Source organism: Haliotis rubra, unplaced genomic scaffold, assembly GCF_003918875.1.
Source record: "Haliotis rubra isolate DU_JTF1 unplaced genomic scaffold, ASM391887v1 Scf13, whole genome shotgun sequence".
Classification (NCBI taxonomy): domain Eukaryota; kingdom Metazoa; phylum Mollusca; class Gastropoda; order Lepetellida; family Haliotidae; genus Haliotis; species Haliotis rubra.
The window spans coordinates 3,847,781-3,862,989 of record NW_025765225.1 but is presented as its reverse complement, the minus strand read 5'-3'; the positions used below and the strand labels follow the sequence as shown (position 1 = coordinate 3,862,989).

Below are 15,209 nucleotides of genomic sequence, written 5' to 3'. Positions count from 1 at the left end.
GTTGGGTGGCCTAGTAGTAAGCGCTTTTGCTTGTCCCCATATGTCAACAGTTTAAATGACTCTTATGATATTCTGAAAGCAGCATAAAACCATACTCACGCACTTACTTAAATAAAAGTAATGGTAAGTTTTGTAAGATATTATGTTGAACTCAAACCCTGCCCCAGTACCTGCTCTATTGAAAGCTACTGCCATGCCTAATTCATGACTGAAGTGTTGTCTACATATGTAGGAATTGACTAAGGGGGATAATTCATCTAGTGTAGCTGCGGTTGAAGCAATAATGTATTCTCTGTGTCACAGGGAGGCTGACCTTGTGACTGCCAACGATGATGCTGCAGTGTGGGTGCTGTACTGTCGTGATGCTGACGAGGACAGCGCTGGGTGCCCCAGTGTCCGGTATCGGGGCAAGATGGACCTTCCCTCCCTTGCTGTCTTCCTCAAGGCTCTTAGCCTGCCTAGAATAGTATGTTGTCAACTCAGTACTTTATTATGTTAAGTATTTATTAGTAAAATTAGACCTTTTACTCTGATGCAGTATCTCTCTGCTTGAAGACTGGTGGGCATACCAGGTGAACTTTCTTATTAGCCAATCAACAGTATTTCTTGTAAGTTGTCAGTATGAGACAATCTATCATTCAGGTAGGCATATCTGATGTTTTACTTTAAACATGAAAGTGATTGTTATTGTTCTTTTGTTGCGTATGATACTTCCTGGCAACCACTCATAAGGGTTGTTGCAAAGGATATATTTCATTTCTTAGATTAAAAGTTCCACAAGATAGTGGTAAGGAAATGAAGCCAAATCAGTTCAGAAAACTATCACCTGATTGGTTTATTAGTCCAAGCATCCTTAATTTTGATTGGACAGTCATAGTTTAATCTGGATTCATCTGATGTGACCTCGACTGGTGTCATATAAGAGTTTAACATGTTCCACTCTACTTGAATAGATAAATACAACGATGCCAGCAATGAAATGCATGTGTGTGCGATCAGGACCAATGTTTAAGGGGCGGTAGGATAGCCTTGTGGTTAAAACATTCACTTCTAATTTCAAAGACACAGGTTTGATTCTCCATACCTGGTTTCCCCTGTTGTGACATTGTTGTAATATTGATAAAAGCTATCTAAATCTATACTCACTCACTCACAAAGGTGAAACAAGAAAGAACACATCAAAGAGTTTCAGTACTTTAGTAACAGCTCCACTTTCTCCTCCACATCATCCAGTTCGAACTCCCGGAGCATGGCACAATCCCAACCTGCCGCAACGAGAAATTTCACTGCGTGTTCCTGTACTATGACAGTAACAACAAGGACCAGGTGCTTGAAGCAGCAGAGAACCTCAAGTTTGAGATCTACGGCGTGGCAGGCATAGTCGTTGTTGACACGTAAGTACAGGGGTGTTAGCATGATTCAAGCTACCTTCAGTTTTTCAAGTAAGGTTGCCCTTTTGATTACTTGGTTTAAAATGTTGGGGGTGGGGTGGGGGAGGGAATGTTAGTATGATTTGATAAGATCTGAATACATGACACATGTTGACAACAGTGTTTTACAACAGTTTTTACAGTGTTACTTTCTTTATATTTAGAATGTTTTCATTGCAGAGTTTTACAAGATGGCAATTGTTGCATCCTATATTCTATACGGGGCAGTGGGGTAGCCTAATGGTTAAAGCATTTGTTCGTCACGCCAAAGACCCGGATTCGATTCCCCACATGGGTACAGTGTGTGAAGCCCATTTCTGGTGTCCCCCGCTGTGATATTGCTGGAATATTGCTAAAAGCAGTGTAAAACTAAAATCACTCATTCACTATTTTCTATACAAATTGAGATTGAAAACAGCTAATTCATATTAATGGCTGTGTATCAGAATGGTAGATTCCTTGTTACAGTATAGTAACATTTCTTTTCTGATAAGAAAAACAGTCAAAGTGAGTGGTTGAATTCAATTTTACATTGAAACATTGAAATCACATATATGTAAAAGACTGAAGGCTTCTGAGCATGTGCTGTGATGTCACTAACATTCTGGGAAAACCCAGTGAAATGTGGAACATAGCACCAGCCTGCATGGCTTTAAACAAAGTTCAACTGAAAGTCCCCTGGACCTGACAGACCCAATATATCTCTGCATTTTCCAGTGACTTTTGCAGGGTCTGTTAATTGTACCTAGCTATCGCCTTCCTGGTCCCAAGGTAACCATGGTAACCACCTAATTCATGTATTGCAGGGAAAAGATTGTCTTTGATGAAATCCATGGTTTTAATGGCAAGACTCCATCTATCAGTGTGTTCCTGAAAGAAGAGGTAAGTTGTTATTGCTGATGTGTGTCCCACCAGACAGATTCGTCTCAGTCTCTCCTCACCCAACTTCTTTGAAAGGCATTTTTAGAAGTTGTAAAGGTGAAGGAAAACCAAGTTCTATGGATAGTCAACTTCTTTATTGCAATGAGTGCGATGTTTCGGTGTAGGTACTAACTTGCTTGATAATGGTGTTAGAACCTACACCAAAACGTCGCACTCATTGCAATAAAGAAGTTGACTATCCATAGAACTTGGTTTTCCTTCTCCTCACCCAGATAGTGGTGAGAGGACAGAATAGGTCTCAAGCTCAACTTGCTTTTCTCAAAGACACATTTCATTGGGACTTGTAAATAATACTGGGAGTGTCATTATTTGCAAAATTTAGTATTGATTTATTTATTGCACTTACTGGGTGACAGGAAGTTGTGACTAAACGGACCATTCCTTAATAAATCTATTTTTGGATCATGGGGAATGCATTTATCAAAAGGAAGTACCTGGCTTCCTTAATATTAGAGGCCAAAAAGTACCCGGCGCTTTATTTCTTAAACAGCTGCTTTACCCCAGCTTTTATTCGAGGCCCAGTGCTTATTAAGAGGAAATATAATATGTAATCATTTCTTTGTCAGTGAATTTTCAATTAAGTATCGACATTGATGGTGACTTAATGGATAGAGTGGGCAGTCTTAATGGCTTTATTGATCAAGTGTTATTGTGTTCTGTTGGCGTATATTGATACTGATAATATCAAGGACTGGTTTGCCTGGTCCATACTCAGTTATTGAGAGGCTGCATCCATATTGCCTGAATATTGCTGAAAGCATTATTAAACAACAAATGAAAAAAAAAAAAAAGTATTACCAAGTGCATTACTTTTCCATTCTGTTATGACAAATATCCTGGTCCAATTTGCCATTTGTTCCAATGTGACCAGCCTGGGTTTGAATTGGTCTTCAGCAACCCATGCTTGTCGTAAGATCGGTTGGGATCTGGTGGTCAGGCTTGCTGACTTGGTTGACACATGTCATTGTATCCCAATTGCGTGAATCGATGCTCATGATGTTGATCACTGGATTGTCTGGTCCAAACTCGATTATTTACAGACCTCGATAATTGCTGAGTGCGGCATTAAACAACAAACAATCCAAATCCAGTGTGACCATTTCTATCGCATATCTCTAAGATAGCTCAGGATTTCGCTTGCTCATGAGTGTTATTTGATTGGATGGCTGTTTGAAGCATCATTCCATTTAAGTATGGCTCAAAAGAAAGCTACATTAGTAAAGACTCCAGGCTCCATGGAATAATAGGAGATAGCTACAATACCTTGACACTCAAGGATATTTTTTATCTATCTTTGTCTTCTCCTAGTGTTCCTGTGTATCCACTGAGGAATTAGGACTTTCACTCTCATTATCCAACCCTGTTTTTGTAGAAGCTTGTTTCATATCGATGTGTGTGCCCTTCAGGATACTCCACGTTTCATGACAACTGAGTGGTCACTGGACAACATCGCAACCTTTATCCAGGCCAACCTGTTTGACCAGCAGCCCGTGGATAGGGACAGCGAGGAGGGGCAACGGGGGTCAAAGGGTTCGGATGCAAAGGATATGGACAAAACTGGATACAACTTCCCTTCTGTGGAAGAAGGTTTGAGTCTCACTAGATCAGCACTCACTTCTCTCTCCCCTTCAGTGTTTTTCACAATACATACTTTTCATAATTTTTACCAGTACAAACAAATTGTACATCTTGAACTCTTGAGCGTATTTCTGCACAAGCACATTGAAATCAAATGGATACTTCCTTTAAAAACATGTGCCGAAACCCTGTTCTAAAACTTTGTACAGTATAAAACTTTTAAAATCCTTGAAGATTTACTTCTTGAAGTGCCACCTCCTCCTTGGTGTAGTGGTTAGAGCGTCCACCCAGAGAGCGGAAGTTCGCGGGTTCGATCCCCGACCGTGTCATACCAAAAGACGTTAAAATATGGTACTTGTTGGTCCCTGCCTGGCTCTCGGTATTCATGTGTACAACCAGGACTGGTCGGCTCGGAGTCAGTATAATGTGTCTGAGTGGGGTATTCATGCTTCACTGCAGCATGGTATCTCATTGGGCTAGCACTATAAAACCAGCCTCAGTCTGGGCTAGTACAAGCAGCCGCACATACACATACACGGGCATGCACGTCGTCATATGAGCGAAATATTCTCAAGCACGACATTAGACCCAATTTCATGTCACCTCACCTCACCACTTCTTGAAGTGCACACTGCTCAGAGAGAGAGTAAACAATATTCAGGTGTGTATGACTGAGACAAAATTGTTTTTCTCATGTTCAATATTCTCCTCATCTCGGCCTGGGTTCTACTTACCATGGGTACATCATGTAAAGCATACTGGTGAAGATATCATACCCACCAAGATTGTCACTGTAAACCATTACCACTGTAATCCATGCAATGTTGTGCCAAACATTTGTTATGAAAAACAGTGAACACGCAATCCCTGAACATGCATAGACTGTTACAACAATTGCCAAAAGTTTCCAACATGGTCACTCAAAGATAATTCATAAACCTTAATCACTGCTGATAATTCATCAAGTTTACTGATGATTTCAATTGTTGGTCTCTTACAGCAACTGTGGTTAAGTGTTCATTTGTCACACTGAAGTCCCGGGTTCGATTCGCCACAAGGGTACAATGTGTGAAGCCCATTTCTGGTGTCCCCTACCGTGATATTGCTGGAATATTGCTAAAAGCGGCGTAAAACCATACCCACTCACTCACTACAGCAACAGTGTTGTTGTTGCAGTGGAGACACAGGATGACCAGGTGGCAGAGGCTGTGTTCCAGCTCAGCCGTGACCCCATGAAGCTCAGCCTCGTTCCTGCTCTCACAGATAAGACTTTCCCAGCAACCGTCCAGGAGAGGGACCTGTTGGCCGTGCTCTTCTACCTGCCCTGTAAGTCATGTGATGGAGTGAACATATGTAATTGTTGAAGTGGGGCATGATTAAGGAGCATCTTTGGGGAGTATCACTCTGTCACATTTGATCTAGTCTTATATTATCTTCCTTATATATGGTGCATTTATGACCAAGCTGGCTAAGGCTATTTGCTATTTGCTGTGCAGAGTTGCATCCCTTGGGCTTGCCAGAAACTGATGATCATTGGTTTGAATCCAAGATTCACTCTTGATTATGTTTCCAGGTTTGTCTGGACCGGACCTGTGTGTAGCTGAGCTACCAATCACTGCAGCTTCTATGTAAATGTCACCAGTTAAATTTAATGAAATGTGCTATATCCATATATATGAGGATATAATGGGATATTTTTAATATTTTTTATATAGAATATACATTTTCAAATTAATCCTACAGTTTTCATAATTCCTTTGAATACCCTACATCTATTACACCCTTGCCATAAATTCCTGCTAACCACATAACAAAATCTTAGATTTTTCTCTTCACTGCAGATTTATCTATTAGTTGTGAGGATAACCCTATTCTGTCTTTGCACATTGTCCAAGTGGAGAGACTGTAGAGCACAATGACTGTATTTCAGTTGACTCAAGGAGCATGGCATTCCTTCGTGCATATGGTGAGGCCTCCTTCAGCCTGGGGGACAAGCATGCCAGTCCCAGTATTCTAGGGAGGGTCAACTGCTATGACTGGACGGATGTGTGTGGTCAACAGAATGTGTCCAGCTACCCAACAGTGCGCTTCTTCAAGAAAGGACAAGACCCAGTTGACTACAAGGGAGCTCTTGATACTGATGCAGTTGTGTCTGTGGTCAAACTGTGAGTGTGATGGCTCAAATTAGGACTTCTGCTTGTCTACATAATTAAACACACTATCGCCCACTGTTTTTGTCAGGTCAAGATATACTCAGTGATTAAAGGCTGTCAGAAAACACTGCAAATGAGGTTAGAGTATGATAACAGTGGATGTTGTCTTTTGAACTCTATGCTGTCGGGTTTTCAAACAAACCTGTATACTCTCAGATTGCTGTCACTAGTAGGAGTGAAATGTCATGATTCCTTGAAATGCTGGAATATCTAGGGAAAAACAGTAGGAATCCTGTAGTGGCTCCTTGGCAGATTTTGGAGAACAGATGAAGATTTTTACCATAGTTAAGATGTTGATCTGTGGAACAGTTTTGTTGAGCACGTCTGTTCGTGTCAAGGGGGGAGCGATGGGGTAGCCTAGTTGTTATAGCATTTGCTCGTTACGCCGAAGGCCCGGGTTCAATTCAGCACATGGGTACAATGTGTGAAGCCCATTTCTGGTGTCCCCTGCCGAGATATTGCTGGAATATTGCTAAACGCGGCGTAAAACTGACCTCACTCACTCCATGTCTAGGATGCAGCAGGAGTCACCGATGATGCTGACAACACAGACGGAGGCGCAGAAGTTTGTTGCGGGGACGCTGCCTGAGAATATCGTTACCTACACCAACATGTCAGTACTTGGCCTCTTTGAACAAACAGGACCTGGTAAGTTGCTGTGGCTCTTACAGAGGCATGGGTAGCCTAAGACTTAACAGAAGAAAATCATTGTAATGACGAGAGAAACAAACAATGTCGTTTATTTGGAAGAGAGGCCAAGTGAGATGAGACATTCAGAACCTGAACCTGTGGAAAATTCTAGACTTGCTTCATTTTCAAAGAAACATTTGTTGCTGTATCATTAGCTTAAACTATCAGCCGTTAAGATATGTTAGGCATCCTTGTGTTAGTTTGACAAACTTGTATTGCAGATTATTCACAATGTTTGTTGTGTTTATTCCAGAGCTGTCAGCGTTCAAGGATGTGGCTGGGAGCCTGCAGAACACAACAGTGTTTGCCTATGTTCAGGGGAAGCTGGCCAAGGACATGTGAGATTATGTTATAATATTTCTATTTCTATACGACAGAATTCTGTACTGATATGATTATGGAGTGATAGGTTGACCATTCTTGGATGCTGCAGAGTTATCTCCCTTGGACACACCAGAAAACATTGATTGTGGGTTTAGTTTGCTTTTAGTTGTTTAACGCCACTCAGAAATATTCCAGCTTTTTGGCATCAGTCTGTAAATAAGCAAGTCTGGACCAGACAATCCAGTGATCAACATCATGAACATCATTCTACATAATTGGGATATGATGACATGAGTCAACCAAGTCAGTGTTATGACTAAGATGGGTTGCTGCTGAAGACCAATTCTAACCTGGAACATTACAGGTCGATTGTGGGTAAAATGGCCTTCTAAACATCTAAGCTGCAAAACTTCAGGCTTTCCCACCACATTAAGGTGACATGCCATGATATAGTTGAAATGCTGTTAAACAGTGTTAAACACTACTCACTCACACACTCTTTATCTTTTAGGATGAACTGTGGTTTAATTTGTACATTTCAATACAATACCTATATGAAGGAATAATAATTCACTAAAAGGCAGACAACATAGGAAGAAGGCTTCTTCAGTATAAGGCAGACAACATAGAAAAGAAGGCTTCTTTAGTATAAGGCAGACAACATAGAAAAGAAGGCTTCCTCAGTATAAGGCAGACAACATAGAAAAGAAGGCTTCTTCAGTATAAGGCAGACAACATAGAAAAGAAGGCTTCTTCAGTATAAGGCAGACAACATAGAAAGAAGAGCTTCTTCACTATAGAGACAAAAGAAGGCTTCCTCAGTATAAGGACAGAAGACTTCCTCATATTCAAGGCAGACAACATAGAAAGAAGGCTTCTTCAGTATAAGGCAGACAACATAGAAAAGAAGGCTTCTTCAGTATAAGGCAGACAACATAGAAAAGAAGGCTTCTTCAGTATAAGGCAGACAACATAGAAAAGAAGGCTTCTTCACTATAGGGCAGACAACATAGAAAAGAAGGCTTCCTCAGTATAAGGCAGACAACATGGAAAAGAAGGCTTCTTCAGTATAGGCAGACAACATAGAAAAGAAGGCTTCTTCAATATAAGGCAGACAACATAGGCTTCTTCCAGTTAGAGAAAAGAAGGCTTCTTCAGTATAGGGAAGACAACAAAGAAAAGAAAGCATCCATGCTCCCATGCCTCCCATCCCTCCCCTTACCTCAATATGTAATTTTTTCCCCACCAGTTTCCATGTACATACTTGTCCTCTGTGTGTTGACAGAGCAGAGAAGCTAGGCCAGCCTGTTCCATCTGTGCTGGTGTTCCGCCATGATGACCCGTACTCTGACACCAAGTCCCTCACTGCTGACCTGACAGTGGACAGCATCAAGTCACTGGTGTTAAACAGCAGGCTTCCGACATTGGTGAGACCAACACCATGCCTTAGAACATTAAGAACTGACTTGTAAATGATAATGATAATAACAACTGATTTCTAAAGATAAAAACAAAGCCATGCAATTATAAACACACAATCCTGAAAGTCTAGTGGAATGCTAAGCGGAGAGGTGGTTTTAATAGAGACTTGAAAAGGTCCTTGGTTTTGGTGTTTCCTTGTTCAGATGACAGGGAGGGCATGATGAGGGTTCTTTCAGGCTATGTCAAACATTGTCCAATCATATTTATATATAAAGAACATGGGACCTCTTGTGCCATATAATTCCTCTAGATTATGACTGTTTAAACATATGGAGAGTTATATCTATCAGCTTGATTACTCTGCATATTCTTAAAATGAAAAAAACAGGGCGAGTAATAAAAAAGGACAGGAAAACAATATTTCCAGACATGGTATACATGAAACTCTGATGTCGCAGCCGAGTTTTATGTTAAATCTGACAGCTGATATCTTCCCACTGATGTACAGCCAGGACAAGCCTTTCCTCATCCTGTTCTGTGACAAATATGAAGAAGCTGAGACAACTCTCATCAAGAAGACTGTTGCTGACTTGGCTCTGTCTGGGCTCTTCCCGGGTGTTGTCTTTCTGGGCTACCTGGATGCATGCGTGAGTGGTTTCTTTAGATGTCTTTAATACAGTTTAAACTATGCTGTGTTCACTGGGATGTGATAGTTATATTTAAAGTTTGAGTTCTGTCTTTTTGATTCCCATGATCTCTCCAATCAGATCTCAATGATCTCCGTCAACCAGTGTCCCTATCCACAAATTATCATAGCTGTAAGATCATTGTAAGTTAATGTAAATTTTGAAGAACTGAATTTGCCTGATTGCTTTGATTGCGCTATGGATTGGGCCCTCAGCTCTGCTGTGGACCTGATTAAGATATTTTGTTTGGCAGATATATTGGAGATAACATACGTATGATATATGACTTATTACTTTACACAGAATCTAAAAATGTTCCGGGAATGTTATTACTAGTAGATTTTGAGAAGGCATTTGATCCTGTATCATGGTCCTTCATAAATATGACACTTAAATTTTATGGATTTGGTGATAGTATTTCAAAGTGGGTATCAAGCCTATATTATGATATAAAATCTAGTCTTATTATAAATGGAAATATGTCACCTTGGATACCAATTTGTTGTGGCTGCAGACAAGGAGATCCTTTATCCCCCTACATTTTCCTACTATGTGCTGATATTTTATCTGCTCTTATTAAAAAAATAAACATATAAATGGCATAAAAGTTGATGATATAGAGTACTTGATTGCACAATATGCAGATGCTGCTGAATTCATTCTTGATGGCTCAAAAAAATCATTTGAAACTGTTATTGATACATTAGACTTATTTGATAGAATTTCGGGACTGAGGATTAATTATGACAAATCACAGGTTGTTTGGATAGGTTCAAAAAAACATTGCCAAGTTAAATATAGGCCAGATCTGGTGAGTCCAGTGTCTGTATATATATTGTATACATTTATACATATTGTATACTGCTTTCTCCGAGAATACAAATTAAAAAAAAAGAAGAAGAAAAGTACATCATGAAAGACATTTTTATGATATTTTCCTTAAATTTTCACTGAATAGTTTGACATGTAAGTGAAACATGTTACAGACGGGGCAGCAGCATAGGAGCCACCATCTTCTCTGAGTATACCTGGTCTTCTGTTCTGCCAGCCCTGTCCTTGGTCTACCACAGAACTGTAAGTCATCACCCTGCAGTACCACCTCAAGTCCATTGCTTAAACAGTTGTGAAATATCACTTGTTCTATAGTCCTGATGAGTGGAATGTTGACTGCAGAGCTTATGGTCACCTGTCCAAGTTACTCAACCCCAGTAGTGTTGTGTCTGAGTTGCCGTCTGCTTGTTTCCAGGGCAAGGTTTACAGCAAGGTCGAGGGGGAATTTACTCCTGAGGCTGTCCAGGAGTGGCTGGGTCACGCTGTGAATGATCAGGAGGAACCAACAAGTAAGTTTATCCAAGGTATCACCTTGTTGTCCTGTACCTTGGTACCCCAGTAAGTTGTCCTTGGTACCTCAGTAAGTTTTCCATGGCATCACCTGTGCCCTGTACCTTGGTACCCATGTCCTGTTATAAATCTTTCGTGCTTACCCAATACCCTTCCATGTGAATGGATGGGTGTATTTTGTTGTCAATGTGATAATTTTGTAAGTGGAAATGTTTCTTGACCACAGAGATGCTGCCAAAGGGAGATTGGAAGCCTGCAGCAAGGAGCTACGACTTCCTGGGACTGTCCGAGTTTGAATCTAAATATGGAGAAAGTCTTGACCACAAACCAACACTCCAAACTGCGGAGGAGTTTGGAGCAGGTAATTTACAATTAGTGCAATATTTTACGAAATAGGTACTTCTGTCATTTAACTGTAATACTTCAAAGAATATAAGTCTCCATGTCTATCATGCAGAAAGGGTTCCCTGTTCTCCATGTCTATGATAAGAAGAGTATGTGAGCATGTTTTTACGCCGCTTTTAGCAATATTCCAGCAATATCACAGGGGACACCAGAAATGGCCTTCACACATTGTACCCTTTTAGGGAATCGAACACAGATCTTCAGCATGACGAGCGAACACTTTAACCACTAGGCTACCCCATAGCAAAGAGAATCAGGCTGTTACAGTTAGTGATCCTACCAGAGAGCATGTCTTCAAACCATGTCTTCATACCCAAGAATGTGTCTTCATACCCCAACATCTTTTCATACCCAAAACAATGTCTTCATACCAACCACATGGCTTCATATCCTGCAGCATTGTTTCTTGATCATGTATCGATATGATTTGATAGGCCACTCTGATGAGGTTCCAAAACATGTAAACAGTTTAACTGCTGAATAACTAATGGACTGATATATTTATTATTAGTGTTAACCAATGCTATACTGGATTTCCTTTAAGCCCTGGGCTTAATAACGGAAAAAGACCCTTCTTCTTCACAAATAAAAACCCATAATTAAGCCCAGGGCTTAAATTCGGGAAATGTTTGTATCTGAAGAAAATGATAAAATGGAATGAACTTTAATATAAACAGAATAATACAGAACACCTGAACCTTAAACAATCATTCAAGAACTGTCTTAAACCTGAACTTGAATGACACCCCTCTGTTATATTTACATACTTTACTGTATGGGGAACAACGTGTCCTATGTTGTTATCATATTTTATTGCGACTGCATGTGAGTCATATGGATTGAGGTTGTCTATATGGGTATAGAGTACCTGACCTCTCTTGGGACTCCATGTAAACATGAAAACCTCTTCTCAGTAACTGCATTACAAGCGTGCACTACAAACGTTATATATGCTGAAGTTTGCCATGTGTTGTTGCGAAGGGACATCACTCTAACAATAAAATTTGAAATATCCCGCTATAAAGCCCATGGGCATAATATGTGGGCTTAAATATGTGAAATCCCGGTATTGAATTTTGCAGGTTTCAACAGTGATGGTACAGAGATTGAGTATGGAAAGGGCGAGCGGGCAGAGGAGGAAGGTCAGAGCAGTGATGGCAGTACTGACGATGAGATCCGCAATGAGTTGCTTGAGCTGCGCAGTTCTCGCTTGTACCATCAAGTGCCGGACAGGAAGGAGTCTCCCATCATGTCCCATGACACCCAGGAGTCCCAAGACGTCCCAGAATCCTCAGCTGAAGAATCTGCTGCTGATCTTCATAAAGAACACCCCGAACATACAGAGTTATAACAAATTATTTACCTAAATAGGAATAATTGCTTTTGTTCAAATCTATCGTGCTCTTCTCACTTTCATTGTATTGTATGTTTAATGTGATATTTCAAAATTGTCAGCAATATGTTGATGTCACGTGTGTTAAAAAAATGTCATGTACAGTATTTTACTAAATATAATTTTTAAAAAGCTAAATTAAAAGACCACAACTCCATTATTTCCGTAAGGAGTGTCATTGTGGTCATATGAAGTCACTATGTTCCCAGATAGCAGTGTAGGAAAGATAGCCCGTCCCAACGTCCGAGACGGGTGAATTTTGTGGAGGACGGGTTAAAAAATATCTAGTCCGTCCTCATGTCGGGTCAATTTTAGCAAACCAATGACATATATATAATGATTATAACCTTTTTGAATATTTACTGCCGAAGGTGTTTTATTTATATTTGGAGGACAGGCTAGATTTTGGCAGGACTGGTAAAAAATTTGACCTGCCAGTCCTGTGGACAGGCTAGATTTTCTACATCTTTCCTACACTGCAGATAGACTTTTAACCTGAGATGTATCTACTGCATCTCCTTGTGTATACTGGCTGGAGACAGTGATGGACAAGATGGAACTAAAATATATTTTTCGGGTTCATTTAACGGAGTACAAAACCATCCAAGCAGAACTACTGTTAACTCAGAAAAGATCTGATACACTGTAATGTAAACACTGAATTCCAAACTGTCATTCATTTCAAACTGTAATAAGTGCTAGATTTTCATCAGAGCTTCAGACTGGAGTTCATAATTGTTCGTGAAAATGCATTTGCTGCCAAATTGATGCCAGGGGACCATGTTTGTCAGAAGGTGAGGGTAATTTGTTTTGTGGGGTATATTTTATTGCAGTCTGAAGCATTGTATCCCGTGAATAGTCTATTACTGGTTTGTGCTGATACAGTGGTCCCTATGTATATTTACATCTAGTTCCAGACATATACATACATTCCAAGTATTATCTGTTGATGTAGAAGTTGTATTTTACAAGAGGGATTTAGTTCTTCTTTACAAAAGTTTTTATCAGTTTGTCAGGGTACTTTTGTATCATCATTGTTTTATAGATGCTTGTTTATTTTACAAATCATCATGCTGTTCAATTGTTTTAATTGGAACCTATAACATAGTATCAATTCTCTACACTCATACGACCTATCAGTTTTATCATTTATGGCTATCCGTCTGGTTGACTACTCCTGCATATCAGTGGAACTATTTTAAGATCATTTCTAGGAGCTGTTTCTGATTAGTAGAGCATTCATGGACCATTTTGTTCAAAACCAGAGACTCTTAGCCAATTCAAATGGCACAGTTTGTTCCAATCCAGAGACTTTCAGCCAATAATTGTTTATTTAATCTGATTTTGTGTGTTTTATGTCATTTATGAATTGAATACTCTATGAGAAAATCATCTTGTGTGATCATCTTTCCGATCTTCCCAATCTAATAGTATCCTACAAACTTACCTACCCCAAAACCATACCCATCTTGAATTCCTTAGATTTTTCAAGTATTCTTGGCATAACAATTCTGATAGGAAAATATTCTACAAAGTAATAATGTCATGCGTTAAAAAGGGTATAGGATCATTAATGTGTATTCTGTGAAAGTATATCTGCCAGAGATTGGCTCTATTTACCCATTTGTGACATCAGCCTTATTGTATGTTATCCTTGTTTCTGTTATTGTTGTGAGTGTTACAGTACATATACTGATCATATTACTCACCAGTTAATTTGTTGTATTTCAACAATCATAGCTATCAGATTCATATCAGCTTCATTGTAATCAGATATTAGAAGATTCTGTTTTATTTATTATATCTATATCTATATCTGCCATTGCAGGATAGTTAATTTCATATTGTACATTTAATTATTACACAGCAATACCAATTTTTTTAAATCGTGTTTATATACATGTGTTCACGTCTTACAATTGTATGAAGGATGAAGTTTGGTTAGGTCATTTCGGTAGATCCACACTTATGGACATTTTGGTTCTTTCCACTTAGCAGCATAGTTTCAATGTTTGGAAGAAAATTTTGAAATTGTTTTCTTTTATTTAGATTTGCTAGCAACAATGCTATGAAACATGAAATTCACCCCCATGTTGTTTTCCACAAGGGAGACAACTCATGCTGGGAGGGCTTCCAACTGCTGTCATATTTATCATTTCTAGTGCTCTGGATCAAAGGGACAGGGAACATATTGTTGAATTTTTACATACTTCTGTACAAGTATCAGCCTATGAAATCATTGCCAGTGTGACTGGTCATACTGTTCATGTCTTTGTAAACTTTTAATCAGTAAACCTGTTGTGTGACTCTCCATATAGCAATAGAGGGATCTTATCATTGGATGTGAGGTGCTGGTACTAGTGTTTGGTATTGGGTCAGTTCTTATGATTGTCATTTATCAAGGTTGTTTAATGAATCATCTGGTTGTTGAAGTGTCAGTTGTATCCCTGAATAACTTAGCTACATCATGGGTCTGTGCTGTCAATGTGTGTGTGGCATCACATCTCACAGATTGTTCTTGAACTCAGTTCCATGAGCTTCCATGTGTTTCAGGCAGACAATAATAAATCTGTCATCTTTGTGTTCCTCACTTTGTTTTCTTGTTGTGTTTATGGCGGCGGGGTAGCCTAGTGGTTAAAGTGTTCGCCCATAACACTGAAGATCTGGGTTCAATTCCTCACATGGGTACAATGTGCGAAGCCCATTTCTGGTGTCCCCTGCCATGATATGGCTGGAATTTTGCTAAAAGCAGCGTCAAACTAACCTCACTCACTCACTCACTTTG

General features: G+C 39.7%; 1 protein-coding gene across 1 annotated transcript in view; it reads left to right on the top strand.

Moving 5' to 3' along the window:
• Positions 1-12,615, top strand: part of LOC124267229 (thioredoxin domain-containing protein 16-like) — a 45,070-nt gene extending 32,455 nt beyond the window's left edge. Inside the window, 15 exon segments of the mRNA XM_046702145.1 lie at positions 304-466; positions 1,234-1,394; positions 2,237-2,312; positions 3,779-3,959; positions 5,127-5,276; positions 5,881-6,115; positions 6,678-6,811; positions 7,107-7,191; positions 8,463-8,604; positions 9,058-9,246; positions 9,367-9,428; positions 10,272-10,359; positions 10,532-10,625; positions 10,853-10,987; positions 12,114-12,615. Of these exon segments, the coding sequence (XP_046558101.1) occupies positions 304-466; positions 1,234-1,394; positions 2,237-2,312; positions 3,779-3,959; positions 5,127-5,276; positions 5,881-6,115; positions 6,678-6,811; positions 7,107-7,191; positions 8,463-8,604; positions 9,058-9,246; positions 9,367-9,428; positions 10,272-10,359; positions 10,532-10,625; positions 10,853-10,987; positions 12,114-12,382 (2,164 nt within the window). The 3' untranslated portion in view covers positions 12,383-12,615.
• Positions 12,616-15,209: the final 2,594 nt, after the last annotated feature.